Genomic DNA, 20,831 nt, shown 5'->3' on the forward strand with positions numbered 1-20,831 from the left:
GTGTTGAGATGAGCTTGCATAGCCATTTACTACCATATTACTTGTTTCCCATGTTTATCATTGTTGATACGTGCTATTGCTACTATGTGTATGAGATTGGGGTATGGGAATATATATATGATATAGTCCTTGCTTGCTGGAAGGTGCCTCCACATATATAGGAGTTGGGGATAGGTTACAGCGGGGCGAGGGGACCCTTTCTCCGACCTTAGGGTCGGGAGCTGGGGGTTGTGTGTTGGGCACAACCCTGTGAGCACCTGTGATGGGTGACGAGCACCTGTGGCGGGTGCAAGGCTGTTCCCGTGGGAACATGAGTTGAGGAGTTGAGGTGGCGATACCTGTAATGGGTGCCGATCGCGAACTGTGTTTACGGAATGCAAACTATGGACAAAGACGCTCGCCTTTGCTGGGTTAAGGACCTGACTTTGTGGCCCTAGTGACGGAACTATGTCAAACGTGCACACCACTTATCCTTTATGAGGGGGGACCCATCCCGAGATAGCTATGCGCGGCACCGTTACTGCAGGAGGATATTGTTTCAGTGTCAGGGGGAGAGGGCAGGACCCTATCGCCCCCGATCGCATGATCCATGGAGATTCCATTCTAGATAGCTTCACAGCCCCGGGCGACCTACTGCGGGAGGACGCGCCCCAGACCGGGAGTAGGATGGTGCCGTAGCTGTTAGTTTCGTTGACTGGTGCCTCGGAGATAGTCGGAGTTGCTTGCCGGCTGGATTCGGGGCGAGTGGGTACAGGTGTACAACCCCTGCAGGGTGAAAACTATACGTATAGCCGCGTACTCGGTTATGTACAACTCTCGATCTGGCCCCACGAATGTAGTTAGATCCACATATACTTTTCTACCTCCCTCTAGTCCACTTTCCTGCTCGGATAGCAGTTGAGGTGCGGGGAGAGGGAGTTCCCGCACCGAACTTGGGTAGTTGTTGTAGCGGAAGTTAGTTGACCGGGAGTCCGGGTGCCGAAGCTGCCCGCGTCTGAAGGAGAATGAATGACTTGTTATAAATGCTTGCATAGGAAACCATAGCCTTTCTTTGGCACTGTTTTTACCTTAATGCATCCACATATTGCTTCATGCGGATGGTGACGTGGACCTATCCCATCCTTGGGGATAGATTGGGTAGATGCAGGTTATGACTCGGAGTATGATAACAACGACGACGGGTGGTACGATTGAAGGCGGGCTACACTCAAGGATGCCTGTGGAGAAGAAGATTCACGGCGGAGGACCAACATGAAGTCTTAGTTACCGTTACGCTTTCTGTTTGCACCTCATTTAGCCCATCGGGCTTGTACTCGGAGATTATTACTGTTATCCCGAATGCTATAATAAGTTAAACCCATGAATGTTCTGTAATCGCTGGTATGACTGTGTTTACTACCTGAAATGAGTTCTGTATGTGATAGCGATTGATCCAGGGACTATCACGACGATACAGGGAGTCGGGTTGCTCTTTCGGGAACCCGGTTCGTTTCAATGGCGACAAGGGCCACCGCGCAGAGGATGGAGGCCGCCATGGAGATGATGATCTTCTTCTTCCTCGTGTCACAGCTATGAAAACAGCCACTTGGTCTGTTTCCTAGTAGCTAGGCCTGCTATCACGTGCCTATAAATACGATTATTAGACCTAGGCTATGGTAAGTTATCAAGTTGAGGATGCAGCTGGGGATAGAACTCCTGAACTGAGCAGTCGTCTGAAATGGTTGACCCGATAGACGACCAAAGTATATTCATATTCATTCATAGCGACCGAAGTAGATATGGAGAAAAGGGACGGTGCCGGCTGATCAACGCTACCGATAGATCATATTACAGGAAATCTTGTTTGGACCGGGCCTATTTGGAGGAGCTAATAATTTTTTATATACGTAAAATGGTGAGTCTAGCTGAGGTGCTTTTGTTGGAGGCGGCCTCGGGATTCGGGACGGGACGCTGCATTTTGATAGGAAAGCCAGCAGCAGGGGTCGTAGGGTGACCGCAGCATGATGATTAAGCTGTCCCATAAAAAGGTTGGGAGAAAAACAATCGAATGAAAGGACATTGAGGGTAGCATGGCGGCCTTGCCTTCTGTTTACCGCAAGATTAAAAATTCATTCCGATTTTTAAAATAGCATGCATAATATAAAAGGATGCTGGCCATGGGGTTCGAACCCACGCGCACTCCGTGAGTATTTTTAAACTTTTTTTAAAAAGTTGCAAAATTTATAAAGTCATAAGGAGTTCACAAAAATTTTTGGAAAACCAAAGATTTGGCGAAAAAATTGTTAAGCAAGCAAAAGAAGATTATAAAGTTCATTCGAATTTTCTAAAATACCCTGCATAAAATAAATAAGATGCCGGATGCTGGCTTTGGGGTTCGAACCCACGCGCACTTGTGCGCAGAAGATCTTAAGTCTTCCACCTTAACCACTCGGGCAAACCAGCTGTGTTGAAATATGTCCCCAAAGAGTAGTAACTAATCTATGCAAGTTAGTACTACGTTGCATCCCAGCCACCCGTTGTGTCCCATATTCCATTCATGCCCTCACCAAGTCCTCCAAGCAGCTCAGAAGGATTGTTCCGCATACCTCGAGGACCAAATCACAAAAGCACCTATACGTTACCGCGCGAGCACGCCTCCCGCGCGACTCTTCCACTCCGCCCCCTCCAACTCCTCGAAACCTCACTCCACACCCGCGCCCACCGCTTCCCAATTCCTCCCACCCCTGGCCGGCGGCCCGATCCCCCCAGCCCGTCACCTCCGCTGCCGGCGATGCGGGGCGCCGACCTCATCAACCCGGCGCTCCCCGACGAGCTCCTCGACGACGTGATCCGCCGCGTCGGCGCGGGGCCGGGAGGCGGCAAGCGCGACCTCGACGCCTGCGCGCTCGTCTGCCGCCGCTGGCGCCGCCTCGAGCGCGCCTCCCGCCGCGCCGCGCGGCTCGCCGCGTCCGGGGAGCGCGCCGACGAGGTGCTCCGCCTCGTCGCCGAGCGCTTCCCGGCGCTCGCCGACGTGTCGGTGGACGAGCGCCTCACCGCCGCGGGCGCAGCCGGCGCCGCGCCCAGGTCGCGCCGCCCGCGCCAGGTACGCCCGGTCAGCTCCTCCCCCCACCGGATCCTGCCTGGCTGCCGGCTCGCCGCTGGGGCTGCCGCGTGCGGGGCGTCAGAAATGTTGCGTCTTTCAGGGGATGATGTAGTGATGCGGATCAGGATCCTTAGGAACTTATGAATTTTGAGCTGCTGCGGCATCGTATTTGGGAGAAATTTGGCGAGTGCAGTTGATTTTGCCAGAGATTGGCACCATTTCCCCAAATATCGTAGTATTTCCATGACTTCGGATCTTCAATTATTCGGCAGGGGAATCTTCTAATGTATAATGACTGCACTTTGTTGGTCTCTGTTCACTAACTAGCTTGAATGTACTACCTTGGGTGTTGGAAAAATTGCCATAATTCTAGGGTGCAAACTACTTTGCTGCATTAAGATTGGGACATACTACCTTAATTTACTGGCACTTTTTCAGTACAATTAATTTGTTTTTTCTTCAAAAGGTCTCCGATTCAATTCAACTCCCTTGTTATGATACACTCAGTACTTGTCTCGAATGCAGGTGCATAGTACTAGTCCATTTCGGCGCCGGAGGAGACTACCCCTCGCGTCAAATGCTATTCATATAGCCCCATTCCCTTTGGACCAGCCAGCCGTTGATGATGGATCAGAGCGCAGTTGTTTGACTGATGTTGGCTTGACACACCTCGCAAGGGGTTGCCGAGGGCTTGAGAAATTAAGTCTAATATGGTGTTCTGCCATATCCTCAACAGGATTAGTGAGGATAGCGGAGAACTGCAAGAATTTGACTTCTTTAGATCTTCAGGTAATTCAATATTATCTATTCTACAGCTTTTGCTCTGTTATGAAGTTCAGGTATAGGGACATCAAAAGTTACTATGAATGAAGGATTAATATCTACAATATCTATTGTAGTGTATCCATGTAACAATTTCTTGAAATATTTGATTGAATACTTTGTTCCTGGTGACATGGTGATTATTGCTTTTCCTTATTTATTAGTTAAATTTGTTAAATCAGAAGACTTATTTGCATGATAGCTTTTGTCTAGTTCCATCCACAATTTACTATTCATCTCAAATATCAATCCGTATATTTCTTCTTAAGTAGACCTATAATATATTTTTGGATGAAACTTGAGGAAAACTTTAACTGCAGGCTTGCTATATTGGAGATCCAGGACTCATTGCTATTGGGGAAGGATGCAAGCTACTTAAGAATTTAAACATGCGATTTGTTGAAGGCACCACAGATGAAGGCTTGATTGGATTAGTAAAGAGCTGTGGGCAATCACTGGTCTCTCTTTCTATTGCAACTTGTATTTGGTTGACTGATGATTCGTTGCGTGCTGTTGGATCCCATTGCCCTAACCTACAAATCCTGTCAGTGGAATCAGATCGTGTTCAAGATGATGGAGTAATATCTATTGCTAAAGGTTGCCGACAGTTAAAAACGTTAAAGCTACAATGTATTGGTGCGGGGGATGACGCCCTAGATGCTATTGGCTTATTTTGTTCGCTTTTAGAAAGCTTGTCACTCAACAACTTTGAACGATTTACAGACAGGTAGTCAATTTAGCTGCACTCTCTAATCTAATGTTATGATTTATAAATGCCTGAAGTCCATTTTTGTTTTTCCTGTATCAACTTTTACTGAGCTCTATATGCTATGGTAAAGAAATTCATATATATTTTTTCTCATCTTGATGTATATTACATTTAATCTTGGCTTATCCTACTAAATGAATTAATAGGTATAATTAATATTTGAAGGTATGCAAAACCAATTTTACTAGGGCTAGTAGCAAACCTCAAGGATAACTACACAAGAGCCAACAAGGCTACAAAACACACACACACAACAACAACAACAACAACAACAACATAGCCTTTTGTCCCAAGCGAGTTGGGGTAGGCTAGAGATGAAACCCAAAAGACACAAAGGTCAAGGTTCAGGCACGTTGATAGCTAGTCTCCAAGCGCTCCTATCCAAAGCTAACTCCTCAGAGATATCCCAATCTTTAAGTCAAGGCTACAAAACACACACACACGAGAATTACAAGACGAGTGAGAATAAGAACATTGTGAACCATGTTAGTAGAACTGATCTAAAGCAACTAGGATGTTAGGTATCCCTATTTAATGCTTCTCATGGAATCAAGTATTCTGCAACTGGAGGTGTTGATGATGCATTAAAACTTCTTTCTTGTACCTTGTGCTTCAACTAATTTCTGAGTTCTCTGAATGATTTGATGATCAACTCTTTCAATTGCAGGAGCCTTTCTTCCATTGCGAAAGGGTGCAAGAATCTAACAGATCTTGTTCTCAATGACTGCCAGTTACTAACTGACAGCAGCCTTGAATTTGTAGCTCGTAGCTGCAAAAAGTTAGCACGGTTGAAGATTAATGGTTGTCAGAACATGGAAACTGCTGCGCTGGAGCACATTGGGCGATGGTGTCCGTAAGTTCCTTGGTGATAACTCGATATATTGAAATATCCTTACTTCAGTTTTCTGGAACTGTTATCCTATATTAGTATATTTGGTTTAGTTGAACTAAGTGGTCTGCAATTGCCTTGGTGATAACTTGATATATTGGAATTTCCGTACTTCACATAACACTCAATAGGCATTCATTCTCCTATTCTGGAACAGTTCCTCCTATATTAACAGGATGTGCTGTAGTTAAAGTAAGTTGAACTGTATTTTAGGGAGAAGGGACTGACTAAACAAATATGTTAAAAGAATGAATCCCCACAGTTTTTCTTCCTATCAAGTTTAAAACTACACATAGGCTATCATACATTTTTTAATGTGAGTGAAAATGTAATTCTTCTACAGTTCTTTCATTTATTTAGCATTTTTTTTATCAATGTTGAAAACTTTTGTTGCAATAACGATATATGATTCAAAGTCCAACGCAAACAGGGGCCTTTTGGAGCTCTCTCTAATTTTTTGCCCAAGAATCCAAGATAGTGCATTTCTGGAGATTGGTAGAGGCTGCTCCCTTCTCAGGACTCTTTATTTGGTTGACTGTTCAAGAATAAGTGACATTGCCTTGTGCCACATAGCTCAAGGCTGTAAGAACTTAACAGAACTTTCTATTCGGCGTGGTTATGAGGTACTTTTCCAAGCTTGCTTTGATTTGATGCAAGCTCAGAAAACATGGTGATAAATATCAATATTTTCATTACATTCTATGTTTGGTTCTGTTCAGTTTGGAATTTTAAATGATTTTGTATTTGTATTCTTAAAATTTATGCATTTGGTATGCAGATAGGAGACAAAACATTGATATCTGTTGCCGAGAATTGTAAATCTCTTAGAGAGTTGACACTCCAATTTTGTGAGAGGTAAATATAATCATGAATGTATGATGTGTCGTGTCACATTTATTAGGCATTCCCATGTGTATCGTCCACTTTATTTTAGTTTTGAATATTCAACTTCCTTTTCAGGGTATCTGATGCAGGGCTGTATGCAATTGCAGAAAACTGCTCTCTGCGCAAATTAAACTTGTGTGGGTGCATGCTAATTACTGATAGTGGGCTGACTGCAATTGCCAGAGGATGCCCTGATCTAGTCTTCCTGGATATAAGTGTTCTCCAGGTATGTGTTTTATCTATGTCACTGGCTCACTGCATTCCTTATTCGAAAATTGTCCAAAATTTGTGTAAAAAGAAATAATGCTCCTTCACCTTACTCTGAGTAAGCTGTCTATCCTTCAAAAAACAAAAGAGAGAGAGTAAGGTGTCTTTTGAGCAACCAAATAAGCACATTTTGCCCCAACTTGAAGCACATTTCACTGTACTAGACCTGGTACAACCCACAAGTTTTATATCTTGGCTCTGGTATACAGTAACCCACAAATATAGAATTTGAATAGTTACCTTTATATCTATAAGGGATCCATAACAAATATAAAGATTATGGAAACACAAAAGGATTTTTGTCCCTGTAAAATACATGAGTCATGAGACAAAATATAACAGCTACGCAAATAAAAAGTTTGTCAGGAAATGATTTCTTCTACATCACCCAACAAGTACATCTTGCCTTGGACTAGTTGCTTTGATGCAAAGGATCAGCAATGTCATCAGTGTCTAAGTGTTTAAAACTTGTAGCTTCTAACTGAAGTCTGAACCATTCAATTTGAAAGAACATGTTTACCTCATGATACATTCCCCTTATTCCATCCTCTTGTCTGATGACTTGTCAATCTTGCTTCAACACGCAGGTCATAGGTGACATAGCACTTGCTGAGATAGGCGAAGGCTGCCCCAAGCTTAAAGAAATCGCGCTCTCCCACTGCCCTGAGGTGACTGATGGCGGTCTGGGCCATCTAGTTAGAGGGTGCCTGCAGTTGGAGTCATGCCAGATGGTCTACTGCCGGCATATCACCAGCGCTGGTGTGGCGACCATCATCTCGGGCTGCTCCAGGCTGAAGAAGCTCCTTGTTGAGGAGTGGAAGGTGAGCGAGAGGACCCGGCGGAGAGCAGGACCCGTCTTGTCCTTCCTCTGTACCGGGCTTTAGGTTCAGAATGGAAATAATCAAATAAATCTATGTGCAGTATCAACTCCCTGCCCCAAAAAAGCATCTGTTCTGTTGTGCTGTGTTGTTTTGCTGTGCTGTATACCATTGCATCTTTACCTCAAAAAGTGTTGTATGAACTATTTACTCCCAAATGTTGCACATAATAAAAATGCTGTACCGACTCTTTACGGAAAAGTGATTACCCAGATAATAAAATCAGATGAATAAACAAACTGGTATGACCTCCATTGTACACTAAATAGTTCAATGGAAGCTTTGAAGCTTTGATGGGATTTTTATTTACCAAATGTCAAGTGCTTTTCACCAGAGGGGCTAGTTGCCAACTTGTCTTGTTCCAGTGGCTGACGAGATACCTTCTTCCTGCTTCTTTGCATCGCTTCGGCATGTGACTGTTCCAAACGGATTGCCGTCAGTAGAATCTGGAATCGCTTGCTGTCTTTCGTCTCCCAAAGACTTGTTCGTCAGGTAAGATCAGACGTCTCTTGCAGTTGCAAGGAACGCATGGATTCTTTGGCGCTCAATGCCTGCTTCGCCCCTACACTGTCGGCTACTTTGTTGCTCCTTATCCGAATGCATCCATGTCGAGACATCTATAAAGTGTACGAGTCCGTCCTCCATCTTGGCCTCAAGAATCAGCAGCAGCAATGGAGAAAGGCGGCGGCGGCGACCCGGCGACGAGCGCGGCCGGTGGCATGTGCGACCGGTTCCTGACGTTCCTGGCCAAGAACCTAACGATGAGCAGGGTGAAGAGCATCGCCGACGGCCCGAAGAACGGCTCCGGCGGCGGCCACCCTCCAACGGAGCGGGGAGAGGAAGGTGACGAGGAAGACGAGTTCGCCATCCCGATCGAGAGGGCCGAGTTCGACTACGAGTTCGGCGGCCATGGCGACGGCAGCGCCGCGACCATCCTGGAAGAGAGCGCCGTGGCAACGACGACGGCAAGGGACGTTCCTGCTGAGCAGAGGACGGGAGCCGCGGCCGACGACAGTCCGGTGGCAGCGCCGGCGGTGGCGGTGGAGGAGACCACGAAGGTGAGGAAGACGGTGACGATCAAGGAGGACCGGCCCGAGCAGGAGGGCGCCGGCGCCCCGGCGGCGACGCTGGAGCGGAAGAGGTCGCTGTTCAAGAAGCGGCAGGCGTCGGCGTCGGGCGCGGGAGGAGGAGACGAGCAGCGGGTGCCGAGGCGGAGCGGGCTCCGGCCGCGGATGCCGCCAGTGCTGCGGGTGCCGTCCAACATCAACGAGCGCTCCTCCACCTTCATCGAGGAGCGCAGGAGGAGCTTCGGCGGCCGCGGCGGCAAGCCGGCGCCGGACAAGCATTGAACGAGCCGGCCGGAGCACCGCTCGCCGCTGCAATGCCCATAATGCTCGATCTCTCATCGAGTGTGTGCGTGTCAAGGATCCGTGTGTTTGTGTGTGTCCAATGGATGGGCTTCGATTGCAATCAAAACTGTGAATGGATAGCATGGTTTTAAATCACCGGCTAAGGCATTTAGCGGCAAGGCTACCGTTATGGTATTTAGCGGGCTATAGCCGGCATTTAGCGGGCTATAGCCAATTTTAGCGGGCTAAATGCCATAGCGATTGTTTTTTCTGAAAGCTATAGCCATCTATAGCGGAAGCTATAGCCGGCTATTTAGAACTTTGATGGATAGACGTAATGCCATTGTCAGACTTGGATGGATCAACAAATGATCTAGGTGACCGCATCCTTCGCATACATTAGTTGTAAAAAAATGATACCCGCATATAAAATTTTCTGTTACTATTGTTGTTTTCCGCAGTTTTGAACGGAGGTGATAATTAATGTTATCGCCATCGATCCAAATCCAACGTGGAGCCCACTTGGCAGTGAGAGGATCTGCGGGACCCGGCTTTCGTATAGGGAAAAAGAGGAGCAAGTTAGGGGTAGAGAGGGTATTTCGCACCCTGAGCTGACTGGGTGTCTGCGTGTCATGGCTCCATGGCTTGCCACGTGCACAAATGTGATAAAAATATAAGTTAAACTTCTCACAGCTGATGAGTGCCATTTGTAGTATGATGTATTGTAGATTGATCCAATAGGTACCCCCACAACCCCTTTATATAGTTTAGGAGCCTTAGGTTACATGTAAGAGTTTAGATCTACTCGGGTTGTTTACAAGGAAACAGGTCGGCTATGATCCCTAATAATCTAGGCGTCTTGTTTCTGCCTTTATCCTGATCCGCAATGCAACCTTTCGTTGTCCAGCCGAGTGCCTGTTCGCTGGGTAGTTGAGCAGGGTAGCCATCTGGACACGGGGATCCTACTCGGCAGGGAGGTACCTGGGTCTACCTCCGTTATATGCCCGACAATAGATTTTAGGTGAGGGAGGATTCTGGAGCCAAGAGTTGGATGGTTACATGGTGACGTAAGGGTTGAACAGATTCGGGCTGCTCGGGAGCGTAATACTCTATATCCTGTGTTGTTTGTGTATTTTTGCTAGACGATTGAATGATGTGTACCCGAACCCTTTTATATAGCACAGGAGCCGTGGGTTACTAGTAAGGGATAATATCTACTCAAGTTGTTTACAATGAATCAGGTCGGTTAAGATCCCTAACAATCCGAGTGTATAGGTTGAGCCTTGATCCTTATTAGTAGAGGACCCTTCCATCGTCCAGCCGAGTGCCTGTCTGCCGGGTAGTTGAGCAGGGTAGTCGAGCAGGGCAGGTACCCGGACACAGGGTCCCCACTCGGCTGGGAGGTATCTGGGTCTACCTCCGTCAGAGACCCCCTAGCCCCCTATAGATCCGCCCCAGTTGGGAGTTGCACAAGGAAATAAATGTGAAAGTAATTGGGTGCTCTAGCCTAAGAGGGGGAGGGGGTGAATTAGGCACTAATAAAAACTTAGATCTATGGCTCCAACTAGTTTGCACAAAACTTAAACTAAAACAAGCTATCTAGATGTGCAACTAGGCTGTTCTAGTGTGAAACCCCTATCCCAAAAGAGTTATGCACCCTATAGTCTTTCCTAACAAGAAACTACTCTATGAAAGTAAAGGCACAAATGTTGCAAGTAAAAAATGCGGAAGCTTAAAGAGCGGGATAGGAGATAGCAAACTCTTGACGCGGGTGTTTATCCCGTGGTTCGGTTAGCCACAAAGGCACACCTACATCCACATTGTTGTAGCACTCACTAAGAGTATTGCTACTCGGCCACCAAGTCTCTTCCGTGAACACAATCACGGTCACCTTGGCCCCGGGTTCCACTAAGGAGCTTCTCCACAAAGGATGTGGTCTCCACATCCCCCGCACAAAGATGTCGCCGCCGCTCCACACCAAGTCGGATGGTCGATGACGTTGCCGGCGAGCTTCACGCTCCAAGGTGCTGGCGCACCAAGCTCTTGTTTTGGTTCACTAGAGAACCACAGCACAAAGGCTCAAGGCCTTGCAATCACACTCACTAAGAGCTAACCTTTACACACCACTCTCAAAGTGTGCTAAGGGCTAAGGATATGATCTTGATGCTTTGTATGGCTTGGAGATGTTTTTGGGTGTGTGTGGGATGTCCAGCAACTCCAGCAAACTTCAAATGGCCGGGGTGAGGCATATATATAGGCCACCAAATCTTGTAGCTGTTGCTCCAACGGTTAGTAGAAAATCTACGTATCACCGGAAGAACCGATGCCTCTGGCTGAGGTAGCGTCGATTCTTCCGGTCACTCATAACTCGAAGTAGCCATTGAACTCCTGACAGCTGACGCAGTGATCACCGGTTGAACCGATGCTTTGTACCGATGCATCACCGGTTCATCCGGTGCTTAAGAATCTTCTCTTGGGCGCTGACGTCATTGCACCGATGCAATACTCCGATGCATCGTCGGTTGAACCGGTACTGAAGAATCTTCTTCTGGGCTCTTGACATCGTCTCTGGAACATAGGACGCCCAATGCACCGATGCCCCTTTTTGAATCGTCGGTTCATCCGGAACCCCCGTAGGGGCGGCCCTTCGGGCCTTGCTACGCCTATCTTTTCTTTCTCTTTGTCATCACTTGAACCTAAAATTCTGAGAATGGTCATCTTAACAATCATATTAGTCCAAGTGTTGTGTTGTCATTCGATCACCAAAATCACTCGAAATGGCATAAATGGTGCCATGTTCCTTACAAAATGGACCACTTGGCATCGAGTGTGTGCGTGTCAAGGATCCGTGTGTTTGTGTGTGTCTGGACGATGTGTCCAATGGATGGGCTTCGATTGCAATCAAAACTGTGAATGGATAGACGTAATGCCATTGTCAGACTTGGATGGATCAACAAATGATCTAGGTGATCGCATCCTTCGCATACATTAGTTGTAAAAAAATGATACCCGCATATAAAATTGTCTGTTACTATCGTTGTTACATTAGTTTTGAACGGCGGTGATAATTAATGTTATCGCCATCGATCCAAATCCAACATGGAGCCCACCTAGCAGCGAAAGGATCTGCGGGACCCGGCTTTCGTATAGGGAAAAAGAGGAGCAAGTTAGGGGTAGAGAGGACATTTCGCACCCCGAGCTGACTAGGTGTCAGCGTGTCATGGCTCCGTGGCTTGCCACATGCATAAATGTGATAAAAATATAAGTTAAACTTCTCTCAGCTGATGAGTGCCATTCGTAGTATGATATATTGTAGATTGATCCTATAGGTACTCCCACAACCCCTTTATATAGTTTAGGAGCCTTAGGTTACATGTAAGGGTTTAGATCTACTCGGGTTGTTTACAAGGAAGCATGTCGGCTATGATCCCTAATTATCTAGGCGTCTTGTTTCTGCCTTTATGCTGATCCGCAACCTTTCGTTGTCCAGCCGAGTGCTTGTCCGCTGGGTAGTCGAGCAGGGTAGCCACCTTGACACGGGGACCCTACTCGGTAGGGAGGTACCTGGGTCTACCTCCGTTATATGCCCGACAGTAGATTTTAGGTGAGGGAGGATTCTGGAGCCAAGAGTTGGATGGTTACATGGTGACGCAAGGGTTGAACAGATTCGGACTGCTCGGGATCGTAATACCCTATATCCCGTGTTGTTTGTGTATTTTTGCTAGATGATTGAATGATGTGATTGAAATTATCGCTAATGGGTACCCGAACCCTTTTATATTGCACAGGAGCCGTGGGTTACTAGTAAGGGATAATATCTACTCGGGTTGTTTACAATGAATCATGTCGGTTAAGATCCCTAACAATCCGAGCGTATAGGTCGAGCCTTGATCCTTACCAGTAGAGGACCCTTCCATCGTCCAGCCGAGCGCCTGTCCGCCGGGTAGTTGAGCAGGGTAGTCGAGCAGGGCAGGTACCCGGACACAGGGTCCCCACTCGGCTGGGAGGTATCTGGGTCTACCTCCGTCAGAGACCCCCTAGCCCCCTATAGATCCGCCCCAGTTGGGAGTTGCACAGGGAAATAAATGGACCACTTGGCATCGTGCAAAAAGGAATGGTGGTCTTGTAACGTTCAAATCCGATCTTGTTTAGTCTTAAAGCATGAACGAGCTCAAGCAATCCCCAAAACTTCCCATTCAACTTACATACCGAAATCTCAACTAACGTCAATTACTCAGCACCAATGCTAAGTCATGGCACATATTCGTATGACTTCTCAGTATATTCAATATGTGGATGGCACCTAATTTCTTCCATTATCAAAAGAAAGCAGAAGTAATCTGTAACCCGGCCCCAGAAGTAAAGTAAAGCTTGGGCATTGCAACTGCCTTCGCTTAAAAGAGGAGGGGGGGGGGGGGGGGGGGGTGGAGCTGCAGGGTGAGGTAGGGTGGTGGGCCGTGCTTGCCCTCATATATAGCCGGCTCACATGATTTCGAGCTTTCCTTTTTCTTCTTTTGCTTTTCTTGCTACCGAGACCTTCCTTTATTCCTTCGGGGCTTCTGGCAGATAAAACAGAAGACAATCTCTGATGATAGAATGGGTGTGGAATGGGACCCACCGGTACACCCACACTGCTTCTAACTGCATCTCTTCGGTCACAAAATAAGAAGAATGAACCACTTAGTTTAGGAGCCTATTGCTCTCTTCCTGGCAAAAGAAGGCGGCTTACGGTGGCCAAGAGTTCTCCCCAACAACAATTGCAGGCCGCTGGCATCGCCCTGAGTTGCTGCTGAATACTGAATTTCGAGTAAGAATAGTTCGAGTTTTCACTGCTGTTTTCTTCCACATCGCCCTTCTCCTGGTTCACATTATTGGCCGCTGTTTCCCTAATAGACACTTGACATTTGGTTTGTGTGCCCTCAAAGTTTCTATGAGGAATAGCATGCAGCTTTGTAGTTCGTTAAGAGCACTGTTTAATTTAGTATTTGCAGTTGTTTCAGGTCGCAAGCAGGGTTCAAGCTGGCATATATAGTATTTGGAAGCGAACTCACTTTACTTTCCCAGAAGGCCGAACTCCGAATCCCTTGGTTTTTCAACTGAAACAGGAATCAAGATCCTAAATTCATTCCTAATCACTACTACAGAACAGGCTTTCCAAACGCCCCATCACCGCTGCAGCCTGCATTGATCTTCCAGGTCACACGTTGACAAGCAGCAGGTATGAGTCGTCTAACCATTATTCGCGCTGCTCTCTTGAATTACTAATTGCCAAGCTATTGAGGTCCCTTCATGCGTTTTTGACACAAGTCTATTTACAAAAGCCAAAAGAAAAAAGAAAAATAATATATATAATGTAAAGATAAATATTCGAGTATGCCAAATCTAGCTATGTCCATGCATGCATCTGTATGCCTCCCAAATCTAGCTATATCCATGCATGCATCTGTATGCGGTATGCCTCACCCGCCGTTCATTTTGAATTGACACTTGCAATGAATACACCTATGTTATACTCCTACGTGGACATGTTAAGATATTAATCTACATGCTGATTTTATTTCTCCTTCCTATATCCACATGTATATCTTTTACACTACTACAGAAATCTTAACCGAGGCGGTCAAAAAGTATTAACCGAGGCAGTCAACCCCAACCGTCTCAAAAGCGAAGGTCACGGTAAATGACCTATTTTCCGAGACGGTTTCGCTGCCCGCCTTGGTCCATCACGAGTCTGCCGAGCCCATCACGAGCCCATCCGCCTCCACTGCCGGATCCCGCCGGTCCGCCGTCCCACATCGCCGCCGGATCTAGCCCCGCCGCCCCTAGATTCGGCCCCGCCGCAGCAGGATCCGGCCTTGCTGTGCCTGAGCCCGCCGCCGTCGTCCGCCGCGCGATGGCCGCCGGGGCAGCCTTCTTCCTGGTCACGGGCGGGGCCTCCGCCACGCCTTCCTGCTGCCTCCTCGGCGGCGTCCGCTGCTTGCGTCGCTCCACGTCGGCCGCCGCGCGCCCCGCGGCCACTGCTCCCGGCTGCTGGCGTGGCCGCTGGCCCGCGCTGCTGGAGAGGGGGAGGGAAGGAGAGAGGACCGGCGGGGAGGAGGGGAGAGGGCGCTGCGGCCGGCTCTCGTGCCTGCGTGCTGCCCTGGGCCACGTGCTGCGGTGCGCGTCACCCTGCGCCATCGTCGAGAGAGTGGGAGGGGAGGGGTGGGGTGGGGTGGCGGGGATTCGAGGGGAGGGGAGAGGTGGAGGGGGAAGCGAGGGGTGGTGGCGGCCGAGTGGAACTGGTGGGGGAACCGTTAACCCTAACTCACAATATATATGGAAGTCTGTTATCGGGCTTTTTGGGTCTGTTTGGGCCTCGGTATTTTCTAAGGCGGGCTTTGTAGTGTGCCCGCCTTGGTTAATCAATTAACCGAGGTGTTTAGTTTAGAACAACCGCCTCTGGTTAATCAATTAACCGAGGTGTTTAGTTTAGAACAACCGCCTCTAGTTAATCAATTAACCGAGGTGTTTAGTTTAGAACAACCGCCTCGGTTAATCTATATTAACCAAGGCAGTTATTTTAAGGGTGCCCGTCTCGGTTAATATATTTTTCAAGGCGGTTGTCGTAACCGCCTCGGTTAATGTCTAGCATTAACCGAGGCGGTCATCTTTTATTAACCGAGGCGGTTATTTTTTCTGTTTGCCTCGGAGGTGCTTAAAAAAGATCGCAGTAAATCATTTTTTATAGTAGTGTTACCTACATATTTTTTTTTTCAATAATGTTTCGCGTAACCCGGTTCGGGCACATGACGGGCGTGAGGCCTGTCATTTTCTCCTGGCCATTAGATACACTCGAGTTGTACGTATAAAGTGTTTTTTTCTGAGGTGTCTACATGTAAATTTTTCAATTTGGAATAATAAATGAATACATGTCACCCTGGACTCCCCTCCGTCCAAAAAATAGTCACTTTAAGGGCTCAAAATTTGTGTTACATATACGTCACCCTGGCATAGCCCATTGGCGCAAGACAGAAAAGAAATAGTAGTATTACATTGATACATATATATATAGTTACATACACATGCCAGTTAGTGTTGCCATTAAGAAGTTACATCGATGTATGGATGCATGTATAGAGTTTTTACATTGCTGAGATTTATCTCCAACTATAATTTTCTGCTTTGCTTTAAGATCCCAGAAGCATTTTTGAAAACAGAAGTACCGGGTCATATCACTTCAATTTTGGTCACTACTTGCCTAAGTTATTTTGTAAAAATTGACCAGGGTTTGGTCCAGAGCAGACGAGGTTGCTGCAGACAGCAAAAGGAAATGAACCTTCGTGCTCTGATCACAAACCTGCTCACCAAATGGAATCAGGAGGCCTATGTCATGCCTCGCGTCGAATTCATAATGGCATTCCTCACCCTGCTGTACTTATTGATGTTCTGGTTGTCTTTTCACAGCCTTCGGGTTCCACAACTGTTTATCTTCCTCGATGCTGTTTGTGACTCCATAGTGCGATACATCCTGGGGACCATGCAAGCCGCACCTTTCAAGAACCAGCTGTTCCCAATCTGGGGGCTTTTTCTAGTCAGTTTCCGCTCTGGTGTCAGCTGGCTCTCCAGATATGATCCATATGTTGAGTGGAGAAATGTCCTCAAGCTTTCGGCCGTGGCATACATGTATTTAAGGCATGGGTCCAAGGTCGGGAGCATCCCATTCTGGATTTTGTGGGGTCTCATTGTCCTGAAGAGCCTCTATAGAATTTTGAGTGGTTATATGGTATCCAAATCCTTATGGCATGGCCAGAGTTCAAAACTTCTTCAGGAGTACATGGATGACTTTACACCTGATAGGTGTAACCCTGAAACAATGGAAGGATACACATACTTGGTATACGGGGAGTCAAAGAAAAACATAAAGATCGGGGACAGTGCAATTATTAACCACTCAAGATCACTAGTTACCTTAGATAAGATTTGGCGGTGTGGCGACCGGCGACCCACTGCTATGCCGACCCATCAATGGACGGGGGAACAACGCAAAGGATATGTGCTTGGCCTTTGCTTTGTCTCGGCTACTCCGATGTAGGATGGAAGGAGCAACACTGCATGAGGGGGCTGTTTCCACAACCCGAACAGTGGCGGATGCAGGATTGGAGGCAAGGGGGGCTGAAACAATAGAGATGTTGATTTGTGTGAAGATTTAATGGTGATTTGGAGATCTTACTACAATGTTTTACGTGTAATTAGGGGAGCTTAGGGGGGGCTTGAGCCCCCCTAGCCCCCCTCCTGTATCCGCCCCTGAACCCGAAAGCTTATATGCTCGCAGATTCTCACTGATACTTCTGAGGAAGCCCTCGTTGATAGTGCCAAGAAGGCATTTGGAGTCTTGCAAATGGAGCTAGTATTCCTCTGTGGCTACCTCCACACTAGTTGGCCTATGGTCTACTGGGAAGGGTTTCACTCGCTCGCCTTTTCTCTCCTACAAATCTACAATGTGTTGTGAGGCTGAGCATGGCTTGGTGGTTGGCGGAAGATTGTTTTATACACCGGTTTAAGCCCAATTTCTTTATTACCAGAGATTGAAATTACTGGAATAGCAATTGCAGTGGTGCTTGCCGTGGACATAGTGGAACCTATGACATACTTCCTCTCACTCTGGCATACGTTGCTGTGTATATGCAAGTACGTGAACGGCAACAAAATATTTAGACACTTCATTCTTCTCTCGGGATCGGTTGAAGTGTTCCTTAGAAGGAAATCAGTCATACCTACGAGGAAATCAGTCATACCTATAGGCCAGTACAGCTTCCTACAATCATTCAACTACAGTGCGTGGAAGTGGAAACTGGTGCACACACTTACTATGGGAGTTGTTGAAAGCAAGAGCGATGGGACAAAACTCTGTGTTACCATCAAGCTTCCCCAGAATGCGAATATCAAAGTCTTCGAGGCACTCAGCAGGCTTCGCTCCATGAACCAAGAGGTCCATCATCTACCAAGAGACTTCACTCCACTACATGCAGCTGGTGACTCCACAGAGCGCTACTGGTTGTCTTGCCTTCAGCTACCAACATGCTCCCATGTCATTCTAGTCTTGCACGTTGCAACCAGCCTCTGTCAAATGAAGCTCGCCCAAGACCATCCCATGAAGTTGAGCAGAATAACCAGATGCTTGCACTCCTTCCTAGCTAAGTGCCGCCGCTCTTCCAATCATTACCTGTTGGATGAAAAGGCTCTTGATGGTAAACTCAGGGCTAACTATGAGGTGGCAAATAGCTTGTCTCGGTACTGTGCATACCTGCTTGTGTCCAGGCCTGATCTGCTGCCTGATACCATTTTGGTGCCCAAGGTGCTATTGCAAAAGGCTGTTGGACATGCTCGTGACAAGCTGAAAGGCTTTGACGACTCATGGCAGAGGATCTACAGGAAGCTCATGGAAGTGCCACTGGAGGAGCCCTCAGTTCACGGCAGCCATCAAAGGAAGCTGAGTGTAAACATAGTGGAGAAAGGAGCAAAACTAGGCAAGAAGTTGATTGACCAAGAGACGGAAGAACATCGCTGGGAGATCCTAGCTAAAATATGGGTTAGTTTACTCATACACATTGCCCCCAGCCCCAATGCAGAAGCACACAACAAATATCTCAAGCCCGGATGTGAGTTCATAAGCTACATCTGGGCACTGTTTTGCCACTGTGGCATTGAGAAGAGCGAGCTATGGCAGGAGTACTGTGTAGGATAAAGGAATGGTTCTCTTGGATCATCTCAGCAAAACAAAGGCGTAGCTGCTACCCAGGTTCAGCAACCTATTGCCTCTGGTCCAGCTACGGCTCAACCTTTCCAGGCTAGTGGTGTTTACTGTGATCTTGAGGGTGGGGAAATTATGGAGACTGGTCCGACTCTACTAGAATAATCTTGATGCCATTCTTGTTTTACATTCCTAGCTTCGAACTACATGTACGTCTCATATTGTCATATTCAGATTTGCATGTGCAGACGCCAGTTGTGTTTGTCTTCAAATGTGATTTAATGTAACAGCGTGTGACGTGTGCTTTCTTTACAGAACCTTGAAGCTATGTGGTTGAGTGGATTATGATTGTATTATTCTGACTGATAATTGTGTGGTTCTGAATCCGTGGACGATTTGAGGTTGTTGCCATGACACTGGTTTCCTTGCATGGTTGTATCTTAATCTCTTTCTGAGAGTGGTTTATTGCATTTTACTATCTTTGCATCTGAAGGGTTGGGCGAAGATGATGGGGTTTCAGGACTGTTCTGATGTTCTTTGTGACTGTTAGGGATTGCGATCACTCAGAGGATGTTTGGGACTGATCAAAGGTTATGATGTGGTATTCATAGCTTTCTAAAAGGTTGCTGGGGCTCCTATCAGTCCAAAATCCATGACCCTAGACTCAAAATGGTCTTGATGAGTTTGGAAAGCTGTCTTGAATTCCTCTCCTTTGTTTCATAGGTATACTTGATGATAACCGGCTGTCAAGTTCAATGTAGTGAACCAACTAGCCTTAGCCAACTCATCCTGGAATTTATCAATAACTGGAACAAGGTAAACATTCTTAACTGTGAGTGCATTTGAATGTTTGTAATCCACACAAAACCTCCAAGTGTTGTATTTCTTTTTTTTGACAAGCAAAACTGGAGAAGAAAATGGACTAGTACTGTGCTGAATTATACCAGACTCCAGCATTTCACTCACTTGTTTCTCAATTTCATCTTTGATAGCTACATCATATCTAAAGGGCCTGATGAAAACAGGTTTGGCTCCTGGAAGTAAAGGAATCTGGTGTGCAAAAGACCTAGGGGGTGGCAGGCCTTGAGGTTTTTCAAAGACCACAGCAAAATCTTGAATGAGTTGTTGAATTTCAGGAGGAATATTAGCTGGTACCACTACTGACTCCTTCACAGGCTGAAAAGACAGCACTTGTACAATTGTGCCTTCAGGGATAGATTGCAAGAGACCTTGCAGATAAGCACACTAACCCTCGTAAGGAACTTCTATCCACTTAAGTTTCCAATCCATTTGCATAGAGCTGTATTGCTCTAACCAATCCATACCCAGAATAATTCCATAAGAAGAGATGGGCAGAATCTTTAAATCTGATGTAAAAGAAAATCCCTGAATATACCATACAACATGCTGTATCTGAGTATTACAAATCAAAATACCTCCAGCAGCAACCTGAACTCCCATAGGCTTCTCCGTTGGTGCCACACCAAAAAGAGACTGAGCCAACTGTTCACTAATGAAAGTGTGAGAAGTTCCCGAATCAACCAAAATCATCATATGAATGTGCTGAATAAAACCCTGGAATCTCATAGTTCTAGATGTTTCAGTACCTGACATAGCCTCTTTAGAGATTGCAATAAACACTTGGTCAGGTAGATCAGCAGGTGCACTTATAGAAGACAGATTATCCTCTTCTAACTGTAACAATTCCCACAATTCCTGAATTGCATTCAGCTACAGAGATTCATCACATTTGTGACCATGGACCCATTTTTCAGCACACTTCTAACATAACCCTCGAGCTTTGCGATAAGCTCTCAATGCTGCCAATTGTCATCAAATGACCTGTGTCTAGTTGCTTCAAAGCCTCTTTTATCTTCAGTTTAAGAGTTATTTGATAATCTCTCCACCTTGCCAAACCAGGATGGGGAAGAAGTGGTAATGCACCATTGAAAAAGGCTTCTGTTGCACTGAATACTCAGAATGCCTGTACTCATGCCTCTTGGACGAGTCAGGGGCCACTTCTTCCTGCAATTGAGCCAACACACATGTAATATCGAGGTCGGGGGCCTTTGAACAAGTATAGCTGACTTAATATCATCACGTAAACCATCAATAAATCTCATGGTAAAGTATAGGGGATCAATTTGACTTTGGTAAGCA

At 46.6% G+C, this 20,831-nt stretch overlaps 3 protein-coding genes and 1 non-coding gene across 4 annotated transcripts; 3 read left to right on the forward strand and 1 right to left on the reverse strand.

The window, feature by feature from the left end:
• Positions 1-2,359: 2,359 nt before the first annotated feature.
• On the reverse strand, positions 2,360-2,442 carry TRNAL-UAA. Its single transcript has one exon. It is a non-coding gene; the product is annotated as a tRNA-Leu (tRNA).
• Positions 2,443-2,684: 242 nt separating this feature from the next.
• LOC120685531 (F-box/LRR-repeat protein 4-like) lies at positions 2,685-7,795 on the forward strand. Its single transcript, XM_039967511.1, has 8 exons — positions 2,685-3,082; positions 3,608-3,871; positions 4,225-4,631; positions 5,341-5,526; positions 5,993-6,185; positions 6,341-6,417; positions 6,523-6,673; positions 7,302-7,795. Exons 1-8 carry the CDS (start codon positions 2,771-2,773, stop codon positions 7,596-7,598), a joined length of 1,887 nt encoding a protein of 628 aa, XP_039823445.1. The 5' UTR covers positions 2,685-2,770; the 3' UTR covers positions 7,599-7,795.
• Positions 7,796-7,963: 168 nt separating this feature from the next.
• On the forward strand, positions 7,964-9,084 carry LOC120685532. Its single transcript, XM_039967512.1, has one exon. It carries the CDS (start codon positions 8,264-8,266, stop codon positions 8,939-8,941), a length of 678 nt encoding a protein of 225 aa, XP_039823446.1. The 5' UTR covers positions 7,964-8,263; the 3' UTR covers positions 8,942-9,084.
• An 8,049-nt stretch (positions 9,085-17,133) lies between these two features.
• Positions 17,134-19,040, forward strand: LOC120686912. The gene has a single exon (XM_039969112.1). It carries the CDS (start codon positions 17,562-17,564, stop codon positions 18,663-18,665), a length of 1,104 nt encoding a protein of 367 aa, XP_039825046.1. The 5' UTR covers positions 17,134-17,561; the 3' UTR covers positions 18,666-19,040.
• The last annotated feature ends 1,791 nt before the right edge of the window (positions 19,041-20,831 follow it).

Source organism: Panicum virgatum, chromosome 8N (genome assembly GCF_016808335.1).
Source record: "Panicum virgatum strain AP13 chromosome 8N, P.virgatum_v5, whole genome shotgun sequence".
Classification (NCBI taxonomy): domain Eukaryota; kingdom Viridiplantae; phylum Streptophyta; class Magnoliopsida; order Poales; family Poaceae; genus Panicum; species Panicum virgatum.